At 47.3% G+C, this 20,676-nt stretch overlaps 2 protein-coding genes across 4 annotated transcripts in view; both read right to left on the bottom strand.

Annotated features, from left to right (window-relative positions):
• LOC135200396 (PHD and RING finger domain-containing protein 1-like) overlaps positions 1-10,291 on the bottom strand; it is a 121,816-nt gene extending 111,525 nt beyond the window's left edge. For 2 of the 3 annotated variants that reach the window (XM_064229024.1, XM_064229026.1), the window contains exon 1: positions 9,848-10,290. In XM_064229024.1, the coding sequence (XP_064085094.1) occupies positions 9,848-10,174 (327 nt within the window). In that variant the 5' untranslated portion in view covers positions 10,175-10,290. Of the gene's footprint in view, positions 1-9,847 lie in introns of all 3 variants that reach the window. The other variant, XM_064229027.1, reaches the window with a different exon arrangement.
• Positions 10,292-14,409: 4,118 nt separating this feature from the next.
• Positions 14,410-20,197, bottom strand: LOC135199871 (uncharacterized). The gene is made up of 5 exons (XM_064228004.1): positions 19,851-20,197; positions 17,710-18,417; positions 17,270-17,401; positions 16,197-16,373; positions 14,410-15,271 (listed from the first exon to the last, which is right to left on the bottom strand). The coding sequence occupies exons 1-5, from the start codon at positions 19,905-19,907 to the stop codon at positions 14,714-14,716; spliced, it is 1,632 nt and encodes a 543-aa protein (XP_064084074.1). The 5' UTR covers positions 19,908-20,197; the 3' UTR covers positions 14,410-14,713.
• Positions 20,198-20,676: the final 479 nt, after the last annotated feature.

The raw sequence follows: 20,676 nt of genomic DNA, 5'->3' as shown, positions 1-20,676 counted from the left end.
CCGGGTGGCGAACAGGTCTATGACTGGACGCCCCCACAGGTTGAAGAGCCTTTCCGCCACATCTGGGTGTAGGGACCACTCGGTCCCTATTACCTGATCCCGACGGCTGAGCTTGTCCGCTACTACATTCCTCTTGCCTGGAATGTAGCGTGCTGACAGCTCTATCGAATGAGAGCCGTGGCCCACTCGTGCACCTGCACCGTCAACTGGTGTAGCGGGAGAGACACTAGGCCCCCCTGCTTGTTGACGTTAGCCACTACCGTGGTGTGTCGCACATCAACACCACTGAGTGTCCCATCAAGCGGGTCTTGGAACTCTTGGGAGAGCGTAAAACGCCGCCTTGAGTTCCAGGACATTGATGTGAAGGTGCTTGTCGTGATGGTCCCACACACCTGCAGCCAGCAACTACCTCCAGGTGTGCGCCCCATCCCTCGGTCGATGCGTCTGAGAACAGCAGCATCTCCGGGGGGGGAGTGCGTAGGGGCACTCCTCTTAAGAGGTTCCTGTCGTCGAGCCACCAGGCTAGGTCCTGCCTCACCTTCTCCGTGATGGACACGGGGAAGTAAGGTGGATCCTTTACCTGTGACCAACTCTCCCTTAGTCTCCACTGGAGAGACCGCAGGTGAAGACGTCCGTGAGGAACTAACTTCTCGAGTGACGACAGGTGGCCGATCATGACTTGCCATTGCTGAGCTGCCTGTTCCTGCCGAGACAGGAACCGGCCGGCTGCCTCCCTGAATTTGCTGATCCTCAAGTCTGCGGGGCGGACTTGAGCTGCTACCGTATCGATCAGCATACCCAGGTACTTCATCTTCTGCTTGGGTTTCGAGACGGACTTCTCGTAGTTTATCACGATCCCCAGATCGCGACAAAACTTTAGAAGTCGATCCCTGTCCTGCAGCAACTGCGAGCGGGAGCTCGCCAGGACCAGCCAATCGTCGAGATACCTCAGAAGACGTATCCGTGCGAATGGGCCCAAGCAGACACCAGCGTGAACACACTCGTGAACACCTGTGGGGCGGTTGAGAGACCGAAGCAGAGTGCCCTGAATTGGTACACCGTCCCGTCGAAGATGAAGCGGAGGTACTTTCTGGAGGACTGATGGATGGGTATTTGGAAATACGCATCCTTCAGGTCCACTGAAAGCATGAAGTCGTTCTCCCTGATGGAGTCCAGCACGGAACGTGCCGTCTCCATCTTGAACCGAGTCTGGCGAACAAATCGGTTCAGGGGAGAGAGATCTATCACCGGGCGCCAGCCCCCCGATGCCTTTTCCACTAAGAAAAGGCGGCTGTACAAAAGCCCGGTGACCGATCCACTACGACTTCTACAGCTCGTTTGGTCAGCATGGTCTTGATCTCCTGCCGAAGAGCGTCGTCCTTTGAGGATCCCAGAACATATGTCTGCAGATGGACCGGGTTGGAGGTGAGGGGTGCCGAGATTCGAAGGGTAGTAGATATCCCTCCCGAAGGACGTCTACTATCCAGGTCTCGGCACCGTAGCGCTGCCAAGTTGCCCAATGGCTCGCCAGGCACCCCCCCACTTCCGGCAGCTGGTAGAGGGGGAACGCCGTCCCTAGCGTTTCCCACCTCGCTTCGACTTCTTCCCAGCACCTCCTCGGGAAAGGAGGGCTGGGAGGAGGGCTGGTTACGGCCTCCTTTACTAGAAGTTGAAGCAGGAAGAGTCTTTCCTCGGGGCTTCGATGGAGCAGCCGTCTTAGCAGCCGAGGAAGCGCTAGCTAAACTCTTAGGCTTAGCCCGCAGATGTACGAGGTTGCCCAGAAACCTTCGTAAATAACTGCCTGGTGAACCAGACGGTCACTGTCATCAGTGCGCCGTCTTTCCACCGCAGCGTCCACCATCTCTCCGGGAAAGAGAGCGGAGGAACTCTTCATTGGTCCGTTACGTAGTCCATTTACCGCTTCACGCCCACCCGGCCCCCTTGGCTACTCGTGTAAGGACAGCGTCCCTACGACGGAGAACCAAGTTGGCCCACAGGTTTGCCGTCTGATGGGCGAGGTAGGAAATGGCCCTACCTCCAGACTGGCACAGTCTCCTGAAGTCGGGGTCGTCTTCGAGGGCAGCGCCCCCGGCGTCGGCCGCGACCTTGGATACTGTGAGGGACCACAGATCCAACCAAGAGACTGCCTGGAAAGCTGCCATAGCGGTAGCTTCCAGGCCCAGTGCCTCCTGCTGCGAGAAACCATAGGTTCTCTGACAGGAGCTGCTGCAGGGACACACCGGAGTTAGCCTAGCTAGCTCCGGGTTAACCTGTTTGGGCGGTATTTGGATCTACTGATGGCACGTAGAACTTCCGCTGTCGCTGCAGAGGAGGAGGAAGTAGCTTGGAAGACCGTCCTGACTTAAGTGAGTCCTCTCGTCCTGAGACGAAATACTCCACCTGGTCAAGGACTGAGTCTGCAAGCTCCGATCGCGGCAGTCCCACCGTCAATTTGGGTTCCCTCTTCGGGCCCCAAAATGACTCGAGCCGGGACGTGGGCTCAGATGGTGGTAGCGGCGATCCTTCCCCCAGGTCGTTGTGCTGACGAATCAGCGCAATAAACCTGGGCAAAGTTCCTCTTGGATCTCAGGAGTTTACAGCGTCCTGAGGAGTAGGACCGTCCAGTCCCTCCAACAGGAGCAGCTCTCGAGACCCTCCTCCTTCCAGAAGGAGGAACAGCAACAACAGACCCTGACGGTCGCCTCCAGACCACTTGCGCGTACGACCTGGCTGGTCCTACAACCATGCCTGGTTCGTGCGGCGTCGTGGCGGGATCGTGAGCGGCGCACCTCTCACGATCACTCCTGGGTACCTCGCTCTTCCCTGGTGTAGCCCGAGGAAGTTGAAGGTATAGGAGAGACAGACCTGACGCTCCCCCCCCCGTTCGCTGGCAGGACCAGCGTACGTGGGGGGCTGCAGCCGATCACCAACCCGCGGTGGGGATCGTGCTGCAGGCCTGGTCGTGCCGCTCACCTGTGGCGAGCGGCTCGACTGAGCACGTCGACCCGATCTCGTGCGTCAGACGAGCTGCTGCTGGCCACCGTCTCCGTCCGGTCCCTGTGGGAGCGGCGGTCAGGTGATCTGCAGAGCTCGCTTTCGCGTGAGGACCGGTGAGCGTCCTCACGGCACGTCAAACCGCTGGTACCAGCCGAAGCTGGTGCCGTTGGTCGAGGGGACCTCTTCTCCAGCCTCAACCCGTGGCCGGTCAGAGACCGTCACGTCAACCGAGGTACCGGCTGGTCGCTACGAGAGCGGCCGCTGGCCTGGCGAGCGTCACTTGCGCGACTCTCGACAGTCTTCTGCTCCGTGCCTCTGTCGTGACGGTGAGCAAGCTCAGGCGTCTTGACATTGGCTGCACGGTCGCCCGAAGGAGACCGTACACTCGGACCATTCTCGCGAACGAGAAGTCGAGCCGGTACCTGACTTAGCAGCAGTGCTACTAAGACCAGGCGCGGATGTACCAGCAGTAGCCAGCACATCCTTGGTCCCCGTCTTCTTCTTCTTCTCAGAAGAGGAGACGGGCCCCGTTCCCGAGGGAACAGGAGGACCAGCAGAAGCACCCCCCGTCACGCCAGAGCGAGACGGGCCCTTCGAAGGTCCCGTAGGAGCCTTCTTAGGGGGGGAGGAGGCAGCCTTCTTCTTTTCTTCGGCTTGGAAGCCTTAGAATCGAAGGGGAAGAGCGGCAACAGACGACGAAGAAGACGATGAAGACGACGACGACACTCCTCCTCTTCTTCCTCTTCTTCGTCAGCTCTCTCAGGACGGACGTCAGGTCTTCCATCCACGGAAAAGTCGGGCCAATTGCCGAAGCAACACGCCCCGACTGATCCTGTCCGGAAAGACCTGAGACGGTGCAGCACCTCCATGACGAGACGCGACGTGGGCAGGGGCAGGCACGGCAGGAGCGGCAGGAACATCAGCAGGCAGGACCAGCACCAATCAGGACCAGCACCAGCAGGACCAGCACCAGCAGGACCAGCAGCAGCAGGACCAGCACCCAATAGGACCAGACCAGCAGGACCAGCACCAGCAGCAACATCAACATTAGTAGTCCCGCACCGCGCGCTTCGTAGGAGCGGTGGCGCGAGGGGGCTGGGCCAGCAACACTCGCTGCAGGTACGGCAGCATAATCCGGCGTCACAGACCTCTCCATCTCAGCCAAACTCATCATTGGGACGGGCGGTAGATCCAGGGGCGAACTTTTGGGGCAGCGAAAGTCGGGCGTCGGCAGCACATAAAACCCAGGTGGCGGCGGCACGCCCCTCTTAGGCACGGCAGCGATCGGCATTTGAATTGACGCCGTTGGAGTCACTGACGCAATGTGTTGCGTATACACCACATGGAGGAGGGGCGGCGTACGCTGGTGTTGACACCGTATTGGTCGTAGTTGTAACCACACCATGAGTTACCACGCCGACCCCGCTAGCCGTTGAATCAAGCCCTGGATACTGGGGGCGCCCTGCAGTCCCAACGACGCCCACCACCTGTCCAAGGTCGTCACTCACAGAAGGCACACCTGAGGGAGGAACAGTCGGGTCAGTTAGAGGGGCACCCTCACGCCTGGGGGAGGACGAACCCCACCCAGAGCGGGACGGAAGACCCCGAATACAATTGCACATCCGGGTATCGGGCACCCTCCTCCACACTCGACGGATCGAGTGAGGAGAAGGACTCCGAAACCCCCCCCGCAGGGGAAGGCGCAAATCGTGGGGGCTGAGCTGGAGGCAAGGGAAGGATGACGAGGTATCCGTAACCAAAGGAGTCGCTGGAGAGCTTTCCGACGACTCCTTGGTCAACCTACGCCTCTTCCTACCCTCGTACAGCACCCACTGCGCCTCGACCAATTTACACATACATCACATGGTTCGGTTGGGAGCATTCTCGCCCCGACACCGAAAACATAACTCATGAGGATCAATATCTGGGTAAGAGCGGAATCCGCCGCATTTACGCCCACCCCTCCAACCCGGGACACACTCTACGGGCAGTTGGTGGGCGCGGCGAAAGCTCTTCTTGATCCATGATTAATTAATCTTCACTCAATGAAAAATGAAAACAAAGTACTTACAATTTCATTCAAGACCACACACAAACCAGTCAGAAGAAATTGTAACATCCAAAGCACACGACGAAAATAGCGGGCAGAGCGATGACGAACACGTCCTGTCACACCAGGCCGAAAGCAAAAGTGATTCTTCACCGCCCGCCTCGGCGCGCGGCGCGCGCACGATCGGACAAGCAGTTAACTACCGTTCTCCCCTTGTTCGAAGCTTACGACCGTCCCAGCTGCCGCTAGTTACCTTCCTATTGTTAAAGGACCGAGGGTTTGTATTACGTATCGGAACAACTGGATATTCCCGTCCGATCTTCTCTATTCCAGGTTGGTCGCCTACTGTGAGATAATTTCTTTCAGCAGCAGTCTTCTTCCCAATGCTAGAAATTCCAGGAATTCAAGCATAGGCGAGGTTCCCGATTATCGTGTAACATATCGGGGATTCTCGTCTCGCTCACTTTGGACCGTGGTCTCGCGTAAGTGTTTGGAGATCGTAAAAAACTCGAACACTCTTAATGCGCTAGAAATTCCGTATAATTCTAAGCAGTCTGCTGCGAAACCCCCACCGACTCGTTAAACGATATCGGCTGGTGGTCCTCTCGATTCCCGTAGAAATCGAGAATGGGGCAGGATTCCTCCTCAACGACCAGGGCTTACGTCAGGTAGGACCCGAAGGTCCCCCCGGTAGCGCAGTCCCCAACGTGGGATCCTACAGAGAAATCTCTGTAGGATCCCTCCCCTTTCCCTCGTAGCCGTAAGGAGAGAGGGAATGGGGGAGGAATTGGATACTCGCTCGCCTTCCCAGTGGAACTAGCAGTTGGAGAAGAGTAGGATCAGCCATCGCCTTGCGGCGATGGCCTCTCAGAGTCTGGGAAAACGTATCGTCAGGAGAAAACGTTTTCCCGCGGAGGGTTACGAACTCTCACTGTAGGTAAGGGTCTGCCGCCACTGTGAACGTCGTCTGGGTGGGGCTGATCGACACCTGACAGGAGAGAGCCGATACCGTCCTCCGACTCATTCCAGTCCTCGTCGAGGTCGAAACCTCTTCAGGAGGACCGAAGGAGTATTTAAATACGGTGTCCGAAGACACGTAGAAACGCCGCTGTCGCAGTAGAGGAGGTGGAAGTAGCTTGATCGACCGGCCAGAACTGAGAGAGCCTTCTTGTCCGGAGACGAGAGAGACTGGTTCGAGACAGAATCGGCAAGCTCCGATCGCGGCAGACCCACCGTCGGTTTGGGTTCCCTCTCAGGCCCCAAAACGACTCGAGCAGAGACGTGGGCTCTGCTGGTGGGAGCGGCAATCCTTCCGCAAGGTCATTATGCTGACGAATCAGCTTAATGACTTCTGCAAATTCCTCTGTATCTCGGGAGTAACCGCGTCTTGCGGAGTAGGACCGTCCAGTCCTTCCAACAAGAACAGATCCCGAGATACTCCTCCTTCAGAAGGAGGAACAGCGGCAGACCCCTGACGGTCGCCTCCAGCTACTTGCGCGTATGTCCTGGTCGGTCCTAGAACCGTGCCTGGTCCATACGGCGTCATAGCGGGATCGCGAGCGGCGCACCTCTCGCGATCACGTCATAGGTACCCAACCTCGCTCCTCCCGGTGTAGCCCGAGGAGGTTGAAGGTACAGGAGAGGCAGACCTGACGCTCCCCCCTAGCTCGCTGGCAGGACCAGCGTGCTTAGAGGGCTGCTGCTGATCGTCAACCCGCGGTGGCGATCGAGCAGCAGGCCTAGCCTTGCCGCTCGCCTGGGGCGAGAGGCTCGGCTGAGAACGTCGACGCTGATCTCTAGCGTCAGGCGAGCTGTTGCTGGTTACCGTCTCCGCTCGGTCCCGATGGGAGCGGCGTCAGGTGACCTGCTAGGCTCGCTGTCGTGGTGAGACCGGCGAGCGTCCTCTCGGCGCGTCGAGCCGCTGGTAACAGCCGTGGCTGGTACCGACGGCCGCGGGGACCCCCTTCCTCCGCATCAACCAGTGGCTGGTCAGCGACCGTCATGTCAACCCGAGCAGCCAGGGTCGCTGCGAGAGCGTCCACTGGCCTGGCGAGAGTCGTCTGCACGACACTCGCCAGTCTTCTGCTCCGCGCTTCGGTCTTGGCGGCGAGCGAGCTCGGTGTCAAGACTTGGCTGGACGGTCTCCCGCGGGAGACCGTCCACTCGGTACTTCTCACTAACGAGAAGCCGAGGCGGATCCTGGTTTAGCGGCAGAACCGCTAAAACCAGGCGAGGAAGTGCCAGCCGAAGCTGGTACTCCTCTGGTCCCCGTCTTCTTCTTCTTGGTAGAAGAAAAGACGGGCCCTGTTCCCGAGGGAGCAGGAGGACCAGCAGAAGAGCTCCCCGAATCGCCGGAGCGAGACGGGCCCTTAGAAGGTCCCAAAGGAGCCTTCTTAGGGGGGAAAACCCGGGTTACCAGCTGGTTGCTGCAAGAGCGGCCGCTGGCCTGGCAAGAGTCACCTGAGCGTCTCTCACCAGCCTTCTGCTCCGTGCCGCGTCTTGGCGCCGAGCGAACTCTGACGCCGAAACTTGGCTGCACGGTCTCCCGAGGGAGAACGTACACTCGGGATCTCTCGCGAACGAGAGACCGAGCCGGAACCTGGCGTAGCGGCATCGCCGCTAGCACCAGGCGAGGAAGTACCAGAGCTAACCGATACTCCTCTGGTCCCCGTCTATCTCTTCCTTACGGAATGGGAGACGGGCCCCGCTCCCGAAGGAGCAGGAGGACCAGCAGAAGGACCCCCCCGTCCCACCGGGGTGGGACGGGCCCTTAGAAGTTCCCGAAGGAGACTTCTTAGGGGGAAGGCAGCCTTCTTCTTCTTCGGCTTATGGGCCTTAGAAGTCGAAGGGGAAGAGGCAGCAGCAGACGATGAAGACGAAGATGACAGCTTCCTCTTCTCCTCTTCCTCGTCAGCTCACGCAGGACAGTCGTCAGGTCCTCCATCCAGGCCGGAGCCGGGGCTATTGCCGAAGCAACACGGCCCGACTGCACCTGTCCGGAAGGACCTGGGACTGGGGGAAGGGGACACACCGTGGGCAGGACCAGCACGGACAGGCTCAGGAACTAGGAGCGACAGGAACAGCAACCAGCTCAGGAGCGGCAGGAACAGCGGCAGCGGTAGACCCAGAAGGGACAGCCAAGCCAACAGGAATCACATCAGCGGCAGGTACGGCAGGCCCAGCGATCGCCTCGTAGAATCATCGGCAGCCAGCGGAACCTGGGTACTGGCGGCCGGTCCAGGGGCGAGCTGCTGGAACGCCAGAAGTCTGGGGCAGGCAACACGAAGAAAACAGGCGGCGGCGGCAACACCCCCTCGGTACGGCGGCGGCCCTAGTAGCGGCAGACGGCGTCACCGACACAGCATGGGGAGTGTAGACCAGGGAGGGGGGGAGCAGCATAAGCGGCCGTGGTAGTAGTGGAGACCGCCCCAGACCTCGCTAGACTCTGCAGCAGCCCGTGGATGCTAGGCACGCCCTGCCGCAGCGGTGGTCCATACCTGTCCAAGGTCGTCTCCCACGGATGTAGCACCTGCGGTAACATAGATAGATTAGTAAGAGGGGTTCCCTCACGCACGGGGGAAGACATGCCCCACCCCGAACGCAAGGAAGACCCCAAATACAAAATACAACGAAGAAGCTGAGCGGGGGGCAGGAAGGAAGACGAAGAATCGGATACCAAGGGAGTCGCGGGAGAGCTTTCCGACGACTTCCTGGCAGACCTTCACTTCCCCTACCCCCGCACAGCAGTGAAAAGTAATATGAAAATGAAACAGAATACTGCCCTTGCGATTCACTTCATAGAACTTAAAGGGGAAAAGATCAATTCCCGGTAAGAACGGAAACTTGATCCAAATAATATGATGCTATCATAAAATATATATGAAAATGAAACAGAATACTGCACTTGCGATTTCACTTTCACATATAATAATCGTAAGGATCAATTCCCGGGTAAGAACGAAAATTGATCCAAATTAAATTCATGCAAATAAATAAATGAAAATGAAAAGAATATTGCAATTGCGAATCCACTTTCATTGCATTCTATTATACAAAATAAAAGGCTCTTGCCGAGCGCAATCACACTCTCGGTAACGAACGCACAGGGCAAAAATATAATGAAAAGAGTACTTACATTTTTCAATTACACACTTTCGCCCAAAATACATGACTCGGCGCGAGCGCGTCCCGCCCTCGGCACCGAGACATAATTCAAGGGTTCAATTCATGAAAAGAGAGGAAATCGCCGCATCTACGGCAATAGCTCCATGTTGGTTCATAATTAAGTAATGAAAATGAAAACAGTCTACTTACAGTTTCATTTTCAAGTCAAACCATTAGTAGAAAACACAATATAAACAAAGCATACGACGATGAAGCGGGCAGAGAGCGATGACGAACACGTCCTTCACACCCGCGGCCGAAAGCAAAAGTGATTTGTTTACCTCCCAGTCGCGCGGCGCGCGACTGTCGGACAAGCAGTTAACTAGGCTACCGTTCTCCCCTTGTTCGAAGCTTACGACCGTTCCAGCTGCCGCTAGCTACTTCCTATTGTTAAAGGACCGATGGTTTGTATTACGTATCGGAACAACTACGGTTTAGGTAATTAGTACAGTCGACCGAATAAATATTACTTTAAATTCTTGTTCAGCAGGTAAAATAACATAGGAAAACGTCAACTGCCATAGTCTACTGTACCACGGAATGCGGGCTTAGAATTACCAAAAATAATAATTTATGACATACTACTATACGATCGTATTCTAGGCCTTAGTAGGTAGCCTATACTATAGTAGGTACCTGCTCCGGGGGGATCGAGTTGCCCTTCGGTCTGCCACGTCGCCCACCGGAATAGAAAAAACCCGGTGTCAAACAGGTCCTCTTGGCCACGTCTCCCGAATGACCTGCTTCTTCCTCCTCAGTCACCTCTGACCCGACGGGGGGGGCCTCGTCCCCGCCTTCACTGTCCGTCTTTCCGTGTGGGTCATCTCCTCCTATGGCTGCCGAAGACGACCTAGCCATGTCCTTCGCTTCAGTTCGATTAAACTTAGGCCCAGACACCGCGGGAGGATTTGTCGACTCGCAGTCTTTCTTTGCGGCCATGACACGTTTACGATGGCGGCCCATTTTTCCGATAAAAGGAGATAAAGCACCACCAGGAGAGCGATATCTTATAACCTACAGAGAGAAGGACACTTTCCATAATCACCCGCCTTGTCAGTTTTCAGAATTCCTCGTCTCTTTGCTAATCAACATATCGTACCCTATGTTTAAGAATTATCGTTTATCCATCAAAACTTTGGATTATTAAGTTGATATTTCCTGTTATTAATTTCGTATGCGCTCTTACTGCTAATAATAATTTTTAAAATACTACTATAAATTAGTATAGAAAGTGCTCTTAGTGCGTTCTAAGCTGATTAGCGAAAATGACTATCCACAGCTATGTTTTGCATTGCCATTAAAACTAACGTATTTCAGTTATCTTGTCAATATTTAGTAGCTTTTGCATTATCAGAAAGTTACGGGTGATACATGATTTACCTTACAAAGGCATACGACACCCATAGTTGGTACTGTTCATCGTACTACGATGATGTTACTGGAGAATGTACTATCACCTATATGATAATTATCATATATCTGACAACACTACATCAACATGTGAGTTCATGCAGGAATAGTAGTAGTAATAGAGGGATTTGTTGTTGTAACATTTTTCATGTGCGCTTTAATTGATTTGCCTTTGGTTGTTTTATTTAAATATATTATTTTCACTAGGATACATATTATTAAGACAAATCTTTCCAGTTTGCAAACAAATTTGGGTAATCCTATACAGTTTAGGGGTTTAAATTCACTGCTCCCTTGTGTGTGTGTGTGTGTGTGTGTGTGTGTGTTTGGGTTATCTTTCCTACTATTTTCGATATATTCTGCCGAAGAAAAGTAAGCAGTTTATTTGCTTACGGAAGAAGAGATTGTAAAGAAGAAGGGGGGTTAATTAATGCTCTGCACCTCACGCGAATATAGTATAGTGTGCTCACAGCTGGTACGTGCTCTTGCTCTTCAACAGCCACTTTTTGATAGATCTAAAAAGACATAAGCAGTTTATCTGCTTACAGAAGCAGAGATTTACCATTTTCGCATAATTCTATGGGTCCGTTCTCCTAATCCATGTTTTTGTTTATTTACGTTCCCACTTTATCCCTTTTGATTATTTATTTATTTATTTATTTGGTAATTTAGGCAATAACTCCACACGGACTGCAAAGAACTTTCCCACGAATACGACAGCCACTAGGGATTGAGGCATCAAATGTATTTCGCCGGGTTTAATACTTGCTCCTGGGGGTTTTGCAGACAACGCCCCAAAAATAATGGTAAATTCTTAATATTCAACCCAAATACTACTAGAAATTGTAATTTCCAAAAGAAATACCCGAAGCTGAGTTATACCTAGATCTGCCATTTATTTATTTTACAATCACTGCTTCTGTAAGCAAATAATCTGCTGATTTTTCAATTGTTTTTCCTGATTCAATTAATACTCGATAAATCTGTTCGCCAATATTGACTATACGTAATACAGCGAATGTGGATCCCTAAACTGTAGGGTTACCCAAATTTGTTTATTTGCTTATTTCATAATGTGCTACTCACCGAGTATCTAAGTTCTTGGCCACGAGGGCTCGTCAGAGAAACCACGGGAGTTACCCTCTCCAAAATTAGTTTTCTTTAATATGTCAATGATTGTAATATAGAAAACTATAAATGTATAACTATAATAAACTTTTCTTGGTCTGTAAAGGGCTAAATCTGTACCAAAAATATGTGGAAATAAATATATATAGCTAAATTACAAAACAAATTATCTTTAGTTGGAAGAATATGTAAATAAGCAACCCTCATTTGTACTTGGAGATCCCTGTCTAAAGAAATCACTAAATTGTCAACAACAGAGATGTCGCTCACAAATGTTTGAAAACCTCGCGTATATTTTTAAGGTAGCTTTCTTTGGGTTATGGAAAACCTTCAAACGACTATATATTATCTGGTGTTACGCCTACCATGGTCACTGACGCCCTTCAGACAAAGGACCTGATCCTGACGCACAAATGCAATCTCCATGCAACTACTTCTTACTACGTTGAAAAAAAGCAGTATTTTCTCCAAAGGATAAAAAAAAGTCTACAGTTTTTATAATGTATTTATCAGTTGTATTGACAATGTTAAAACTGAATCTTATCTTCCATAGCGTGATGAAATTGGATTGACTGTTGATTATACTTAATTACTTAGCCCTTTGAACTATGTAGTTACCATTTATCTTCAGAGGGCTGCAAAAGAATGATATCCAGTTCCCTTCGTAACTTCGGAATAGCTCTTTCATATTCAGTTCAGCAGATCCAGAAGAGCTCTACAGCATTAACAACGGCCCATGTATTCTCTTGGAATACATGGGAGTTTCAACGTTAGCCAACAAGCTGAAGTAAAACCTATCTATATCTTGCATCAATCAAATTGATGCAATGAAGGAATCTTCCGCCGTTCGTGTTTGGCTAAGTGGAGCAATGTAATGTTTCAGACCTGAGCACAGAGACTTGGAAAAAAGGCCATCACAAATACATGACGAAAGTCCCAAGAGGAAATGAAACTCCCAGGAAGATGTGAAAGTCGCCAGAGACGACGAAAGGCCCAAGAAGATATGAAAGTAAAAGAGTGACGGTCTAGTTTCCCACTTCGGACTTTCGTTTCCTCTTATGACTCTCATTATGTATTCATAAAGACCGCACAACATTCTCGTATCCGGAAATGTTAGGCCACACAAACAAACACAAGCACCTTGCGATTAATAAAAATCTGGCAGGTTAAGAGTTATGCTCAAACAAGAGAACACTTCCCCAAAGCACTGTAGAGTTTATTGCATGTGAAAATCAAATTTCCTGTGTGTCTTATACTGTGTTTTCATATTTCATATCTGGAGTTACTCTCACTGCCATATCAGCTGACAAATATGATATATCACTTTTATTAATGAAAAATTAAATATAAAGTTTTTTCTAATTCATGGATGAACATATACACACACACACACACACACACACACACACACACACACACACACACACACACACACACACACATATATATATATATATATATATATATATATATCTATATATATATATATATATATATATAATTTACAGCAGCAAATATCGGTACAAAAGCCAGATGATAGAGTCAGCCTTGATTAAACAAAGGCAGGTAATGAACATATCAAAGGGCGCCTGGGATTCAGATATCATACATAAAGTCTTCCTTCAACCAACGCCTAAGAAGATTAAAGAGGAATTATCAGTGGGGGTGACCTAAAATGGCTTACCTTTGGTATAAATACGACCTTTTCTGTAACTTTTATCATTCATTACCTACCTGAAGAGAGAAACAACAGTCTGAAATATAGTACTTACTTTCTATATTTTGGCGTTTTTATGAGCTCCTTTCATTAGATGTGATTCTATTGGAACAGAACATTTTTACCAGTCAATATATATATATATATATATATCTATATATAGATATATATATATATACTTAATATATATATATATATATATATATATATAAAGGTATATGCCACGAGGGAAAATAAACAACGGAGTCTCCGCTTTAATACAACTTACTTCTCATTGTAATTTCAATATTAGTCGTAGCCTGTTTCATTTAGACCCTTGTATTTGTAACATGTTTAAGAATGACCTCAAAGATATAATTACAGACTTAAATAAAAATTAGTTGCCTTAGAGATATCTTCATTGTATATGTATGTTTAATATGTATTGTGAATGTTTTTGTTTACCAAAGTTCTGAATAGCTGTCACCTATAATAATCCTTTAATTGGCTTCACCTTATGTTTGAGCAGATTGTCTTAAACTTTTAATTGTACCCATGTTTTTGCTTGTTTGGGAAGGTTACTCATCTTCCAGGTGTGTCGGATTCTAGGTACTAATCTCTTTATAATCCCTATCTGTCAGTTATACGACCTTTCGTGTATTGTCATTTCCTCATGTAAGTCAGTTCATCTGCTAAGTAAAGGACGTTTGGACGTCGAAAGATCTCGCGGATACTCCGTTGTTTATTTTCCCTCGTGGCATATACCTTTATTTATGGATTTACCACGTTCTTAACTTTCTTGATTCAGTTTATAAATATATATATATATATATATATATATATATAGATATATATATATATATAATATATATATATATATATATATATATATATATATCTATATATATATATAAATATTTATATATATATATATATATATATATATATATATATATCAGCTAGTTTTCACTCACAATTTTATTGAGAGTACCCAGATCCTGTTTAACCAAATAGTGAATTGTGTATCTGGTAGTGAGCTGAGTGTGGTGAGTCAAGGCTGAGTCAGGAGCAGAGCAATTGAGTTAGCGACCTCATTCTAAAATATAAGTCAGAAATCAAAAAGGTCCACCTTCTGGAGCCACAGCCTTTAAAAGGAGACGTCTGCATAGCTAATTTCACACGTGATAACTACTTATGGGGCTGCCTCCACTATTTTCTTCGTAAAGCCTAGGAGATGAGAGACATTTTTCTATCTTGAGAATGGCTCATTAATCACAGATCACTTCTGCTGCGTCTGAATGGCATTTTTCGATCTGTATAGGCAGGATAATGCCACAGACCGTGATAGAAACTTTAGTCACATCTTCATGTTCGGATATGGCCGTTAACAACACGCTAAGACCTTCTTCAATTTTCCCAATATACTTACCACTGGAGCAGGTGCTCGAAGTTTCTCCTGTTTTGATGGTGAAATGGAGACCCTCTCCTTCAGACTCAACAGCTTCTACCAAACCTGCACCAGATGGTAACTCGGGTACATCTTGCTCTTCGGTCTGCAAGGCATTCAAACCCGGCCAGTCTTTCCAGTTGGTGACCTTAAAAAGTACCCGTTCTTCATCCGAGTCACCTTTGTTTAGCACTTCTATGACGCTCGCATCAAGAAACTGACATTCCTTGTCACCAGTGCGAAACAGAGGAAAGGTACTCGCTGTCTTGTTGCTCGGAGACAGACGAATGAAGAGTCGGCCTAGTGATTTTCCCTCAGCTCCAATCTCGAGGAATGACAACGGCTCCGGGGTTTCCGCAGCCTCCATAATGTCCTCATGCTAGAAGTGAAAGGGGAACACATGATTCAGTTGAGCATTTCACAACTGTTTAAGGAAACTGGTAAACACTTCAAGTCTTACACCTCGATTAAAGACGCGCTTATTATTATTAAGACCCTCTTGGACTACCATAAGATTACTCCTTGACCTTCTGCATTGGCATCATCAACTGCACTGCAATTTTCACCCTGCCTGTCTCTTCTTTTCGGAATCTGCTCATGTTCAAGCCGTATATTTTCTCTCAAACTCAATACCTTCTCCATTTCATCGACATCTCTGTGTTCAACAGTCTTCACTTGGTGCATATGCCTCACTGTCGATGTAGTGGGGTTTTAGAAATAATGCTTTCATCGCGTTATTTACCTTTCTCTGAAATATGCCTTTCCCGTACCAAATTTCTCATACATTTACACATGCAATAATACAAATGTACACGCAAACATATCCGTCTATACCTGTGTGTGTGTGTGTGTGTGTGTGTCTATGTATGAATAAATCGTCTGTGCACTTATACAGGAAAGACGCTATTTATTCTCGAACCTGCAGTTCATGTAAATTTTACTTAGATATCAAACAGAAGCCATTAAAAATACAATGCTGCAATCACAGCGTTGGACTGAGTGGATGCAACACAAGTAAATACTAGCAGTATACGTCACCATCTTACCCCAGACGAGTCAGCATGTTGGGAAGATGTTAGGTTGCGCCAACATTACAGTAGAACATACCATACACTTATCACTCACTGTCACAAACTGTCACAAACATTTTGAACACCAGTCAGTGACTCGACCGCCTATGACCAATAGCCAAGCACGAATGCTATCCAACTCTTTAACTGTGCCAAAGTACTACTACCATTACATAGCAAATACGTAAAAGAGTATCAAGTGAAAGAAAAATTACGTTTTTGCTGAAAACTCACACTGACAACGCAGGAGTTTGGCGGCAAAGGTCCCTCTGTCACGTATTGTAAACAGATCCTGTCATCGTCGGTCAGAGAAACCAATGCGCGTCGCTCCATGCTTTTGTCTACGGTGAATACCTTTTCCTGGAGCACCCTACGTCTTACCGGCCGTTCCATGGTTCTAAGGTCGTCAACCTGAAGGAAGAAGAAGAAGAAGGTGATGTGTCGAAAGAGAGCCACAGGGTGACAGAGCTACACTTCTCCAGTTACAATAACACCGAAGGTTAGGGGAAGGTAATTCCTACGAATAAATAGACTGTTTTGCATTAAGCTGGCCTTATGCCAGCATGGACTCTTGCCTTTAAAAGGGGCATATAACTCATGAAGCTTTGATAAGGAGAAAATTGTCAGCGCTGTCAAATTTGATTAAGCAGATTTCGTAAGCTATGTATGATCCTTTTAATTCACTCATAGTTCTTTTTAGATTTTGAAATGCGTCAGTCATGGGTAAATAATACAATTCTTGTGTTTTAACAAACTACTTATATTTTTCTATCTATTTATTAATTGGATAATATATTTTTTAGTAAGTGGTCTCTTCTTTCTGTTTTTCGTATTACCTTCTGTTACTTCTTTCTAATTAGCACTATATTCTTTGGAAGCTTGAATAGCAAGTCAGCGGACCTGTGGTGGACTTGTTCCATACGAATAAAGCTCATATTCTGAATAACAATAATAAAAGTTACCTGTTACTATGTTGTTATTGGTATATTTTTTCTAGTAAGACTGCAATCGTGCCAAAATTAGTCAAACTGAATCTAACATGCAGTTCATCGTCGTTATACACAGTTCTGAACATAATTCAATGTGCGACAAAGAATGGAAAAGATAAAATTGAGACAGTTTTCAATCGCATAAAACTAAAAGATGCTTATCAAGGTGTCACGAGTTATCATTTCAATTTAATTTTGTATTACTTTGTAGACAGTTTTCGTAGGAAATCGTCTGCAATAAAATTCTAGACGTGTCGAACCCATCGATTTTCGCGTCAGCGAGTAAAGAGGTACTATAAGAAAAGGTGAATGGCTTACTGTGAGGTGCTGTGGCCCATGTTGCATCGTTACGAACACCTTTCCAGGGCACAAGTCGATGTCAGGCTCCTTCTCGAGGAATCCTATGACTACCAGGAAGGCGTTGATCTTCCCCTCCGTCTTATGAAAGGTCTGTTGGAAGAAGAAAATAACTCAAGTGGACAGTAAGATTTACATGGAGAAGGTACGCTTGAAACGCCAATTATTAGCATTATTATATTCACACCTGCACATGCAGCTGTAGATAAACACCCGCAAACACATACATGGAATGGAAAAAAATTTATTATGCAATAAATGCACGAGTTTGCTTGTGGCATTCACAAGGTAAAGTGATTTCAATATCTTACTTTTGGGTTAATATTTCAAAGTATGAAAATGTTGTGCGTATAACTGACAAATTTTCACTTCTACACACACACACACATAAGTAGGCCTACCTCGCTAATGGTGCGACTCACTCCCTTATCCCTCGACAGAAAGTCGTTCACGTCCTCTTCCAGATCTTGCAGCTCCTTGTCAGTATCCTCAAACAAGTCGAGGAACGGAGCCGCCTCCGTGAAGTTCTTCGCTGCTTCAAGGCCGTCGTCGGCATCTTTCATGTCCTTTTCCTTCTGCAGGATGACGTCCAGCTGCCCTTGCAGCTTATCGTTTTCCAGAGCCAGGTATTCTACCTTGCTGGTGTTTTTCTCCTGTATGGCCCTGAGCTTAGGTATGGCCTCATTGGTGATCTTCTCATTCTGGGCCATCATGCCTTCCATCAGCCTGGAATTGAATTTCATGTTATCTTCTATCTTGGCCTTGGCATTTTCGCTCTTGGGAAGGCTCTCCCTTTTCACGTCCTTTCTAAAGTCTTCTCTCCACCTGGTGAAGGACACAGTGTTCTTCCCGCGGTTCGGCAGAGAGACCATGGCCTCCAGCATCGACACGTACTGCAGGATTTCCATGAGGTTCCTGTTCTTGGGAAAGTCGTTTGCAGCCTTGTCATGGAAATCGGCCCGGCAGAATGGGCAGGCCTTGCTCGTCCACATCACCTCCGATATGCAGAAGGAGCACAGGCAGTGGGAACAAGGGAGTAGCCTGGGACAGTGCCGTTTGGTGTCGAAGGGTTCATTGCAGATGGAACATTCCTTGCAGGCTCTTTTGTTCTGGAAAGAAACAGTGATTGTCAAGAATTTACACTGTATTTCCTTTTAATCTTATTGTTGATTGTAAACCTGAGTGGTTTTTATGTGTAGTTTGCTTGAAAATATCTTGGTGTAAAGAAAAAACATCATGCACTTTGTTGATTCATATGTGTAGATATAATATATATATATTATATATATATCATATTATATATATATCTAAGATAAAGCATCAGGTCCAAAGAAGAACCGCATGAAATTTTAAATGGCCGGGTGAGATCTGATCTATCATCCGGAATATCAGATCGAGACAACGTTACCCACTTGACCACAAAGAATGGTATATAAGTCTATTCCCGCTTATATGTACATACATCTTTCCAATTTAGATACATTTGTTAGAGCTTGACTAGACCCATATTCTTCATCACAGCCAAGTGTTTATAATCGAGTTTTGCTTTTGAAGCTGCAGTATATATTTAGAATATACTGGTGTCTTTCTGCCAAATAAATTTGCATTTCTGATAACCATAATGCCCACTTAACTTCTAGATTTCTTTACATTTTAGATGTGCTTGTAGCTCTATAGCTTCAGGTACAAAGACAAGTTCTGTCAGAGACTGAATTAACACGGAGGATGGATCTGACGGCTAGATTCAGTTAGGCTGACGGGCAGGTTTCGTCGGCTTCTGTAGGTAAGCCAGCTATAGCCTATCGATAAGACCCAATCTTCTTGCCCATGTACTATATTTGTATTTTGAACACTTATAGTATTCAAAATAAGATACTTTATCTCTACATTCAAGGACGGAGTGTAGAATTTCTCTCTAGAAATGGCTAAATGTCAATTGATGTAGGTAATAAACAAACATAGGCCTATATAGTTTAAGCATCTTGCATGCCACCTGCATAGTTGCTGATTAACCTTGGTGCAAAATGATGGAGTTTGTGGGCATCATTTTGCAGCAAGATAAAACGGCAACTATGCAAGTGGCAGGCAAGATGCTAAACTACATAGGCATATGTTTATTTATTACCTACAGCACTTCATATGTTTAGCAATTTTTAGTGGAGAAAATCCATTTATGGGGATAACTTGACCCGGTGAGACTAAGGTTGCACATCAGCGTAAATTAAATTTTCCCTTTTTTAAACATAGCAGCGGCAGGAACACCTTGCTGTTGAGAATTTTTCTGTCACTTGGGTTGCTGAAAATATTGCCTCTAAACGTAGCACTTACATTGGGAAAATTAGATGTTTTTTTATGAGTCTCTCAAAGTGTTGATATGAGAGTCGTATTTATTAATATAGCACACACACACACAATATTATATACCTCACTGCGACTGCATGGAAACTGAACTCCAGTATTGTTTAACATTTCGTACGGATCAATTTTCGCACTTGGCAACAATCACAGAAGCGAGAGTAATGATAAAAAAAAAAAAACGCACCTTAATCCTTTCGTCCATCCTGACAGCCTTCAGGATGGGCTTCCTGAAGGTAAACATGCTGAAGGAGGAGACTCCAGGGGTGAGACCAGTCGGCGCGAAGACTAGAAATCCTCGTACTAAAACTCTCCACGAAGGGAGAAGACTCTTGCTTTCTCTGAACTTGACACGAGGGGCGCGTGCAAGACTACTGGCATTCCTCCCTCCTCTCGCCCACAGTAGCTACAGCAAGTCGAAGCGAATCGATGGCAATAAGCTGCTACCTATCGATACTAAAGTTTGTATTCATGTCGATACACTCCACATTCTATTTATTCTCACATTCGACAACATTCTTCCATGCGTTAATTTTCTGACGAAAACTAAACATCAATATTTACCGTTAATATAAACCAGAAAACGATGGAAATACTTTGCACCACGTGAGACAACTCTTCGTTGATCATGGCGACAGCATAACACTATGTGTTGTTCACGTTTTTATTAGACACATTAGTCCCACCCGCAGTGGCCGAAGCGAACTTCTTCCTTTCTCCGGGAAGAATTCAAGGCCTACAACGCTTTGCATGTGTAGTGTAGGCAGAGATACTGATGCATACACTTTTACATGCTGTGCATGGATAAGTTCGAACAGCTAAGTTATGCAACGCTGCGGTCTGGCTAGGTATACTGGATATATGGTTGGACAAATACCTGACAGTGTTATTTCCTTCTTAATGTTTTCTGATAATTAAAACGGATATATCTGTGATATACATACACACACTTATATATATTATATATATATATATATATATATATATAGATATATATATATATATATATATAT

This window comes from Macrobrachium nipponense, chromosome 26 (assembly GCF_015104395.2).
Source record: "Macrobrachium nipponense isolate FS-2020 chromosome 26, ASM1510439v2, whole genome shotgun sequence".
Lineage (NCBI taxonomy): Eukaryota > Metazoa > Arthropoda > Malacostraca > Decapoda > Palaemonidae > Macrobrachium > Macrobrachium nipponense.
This window is presented reverse-complemented; position numbering and strand designations above follow the sequence as displayed.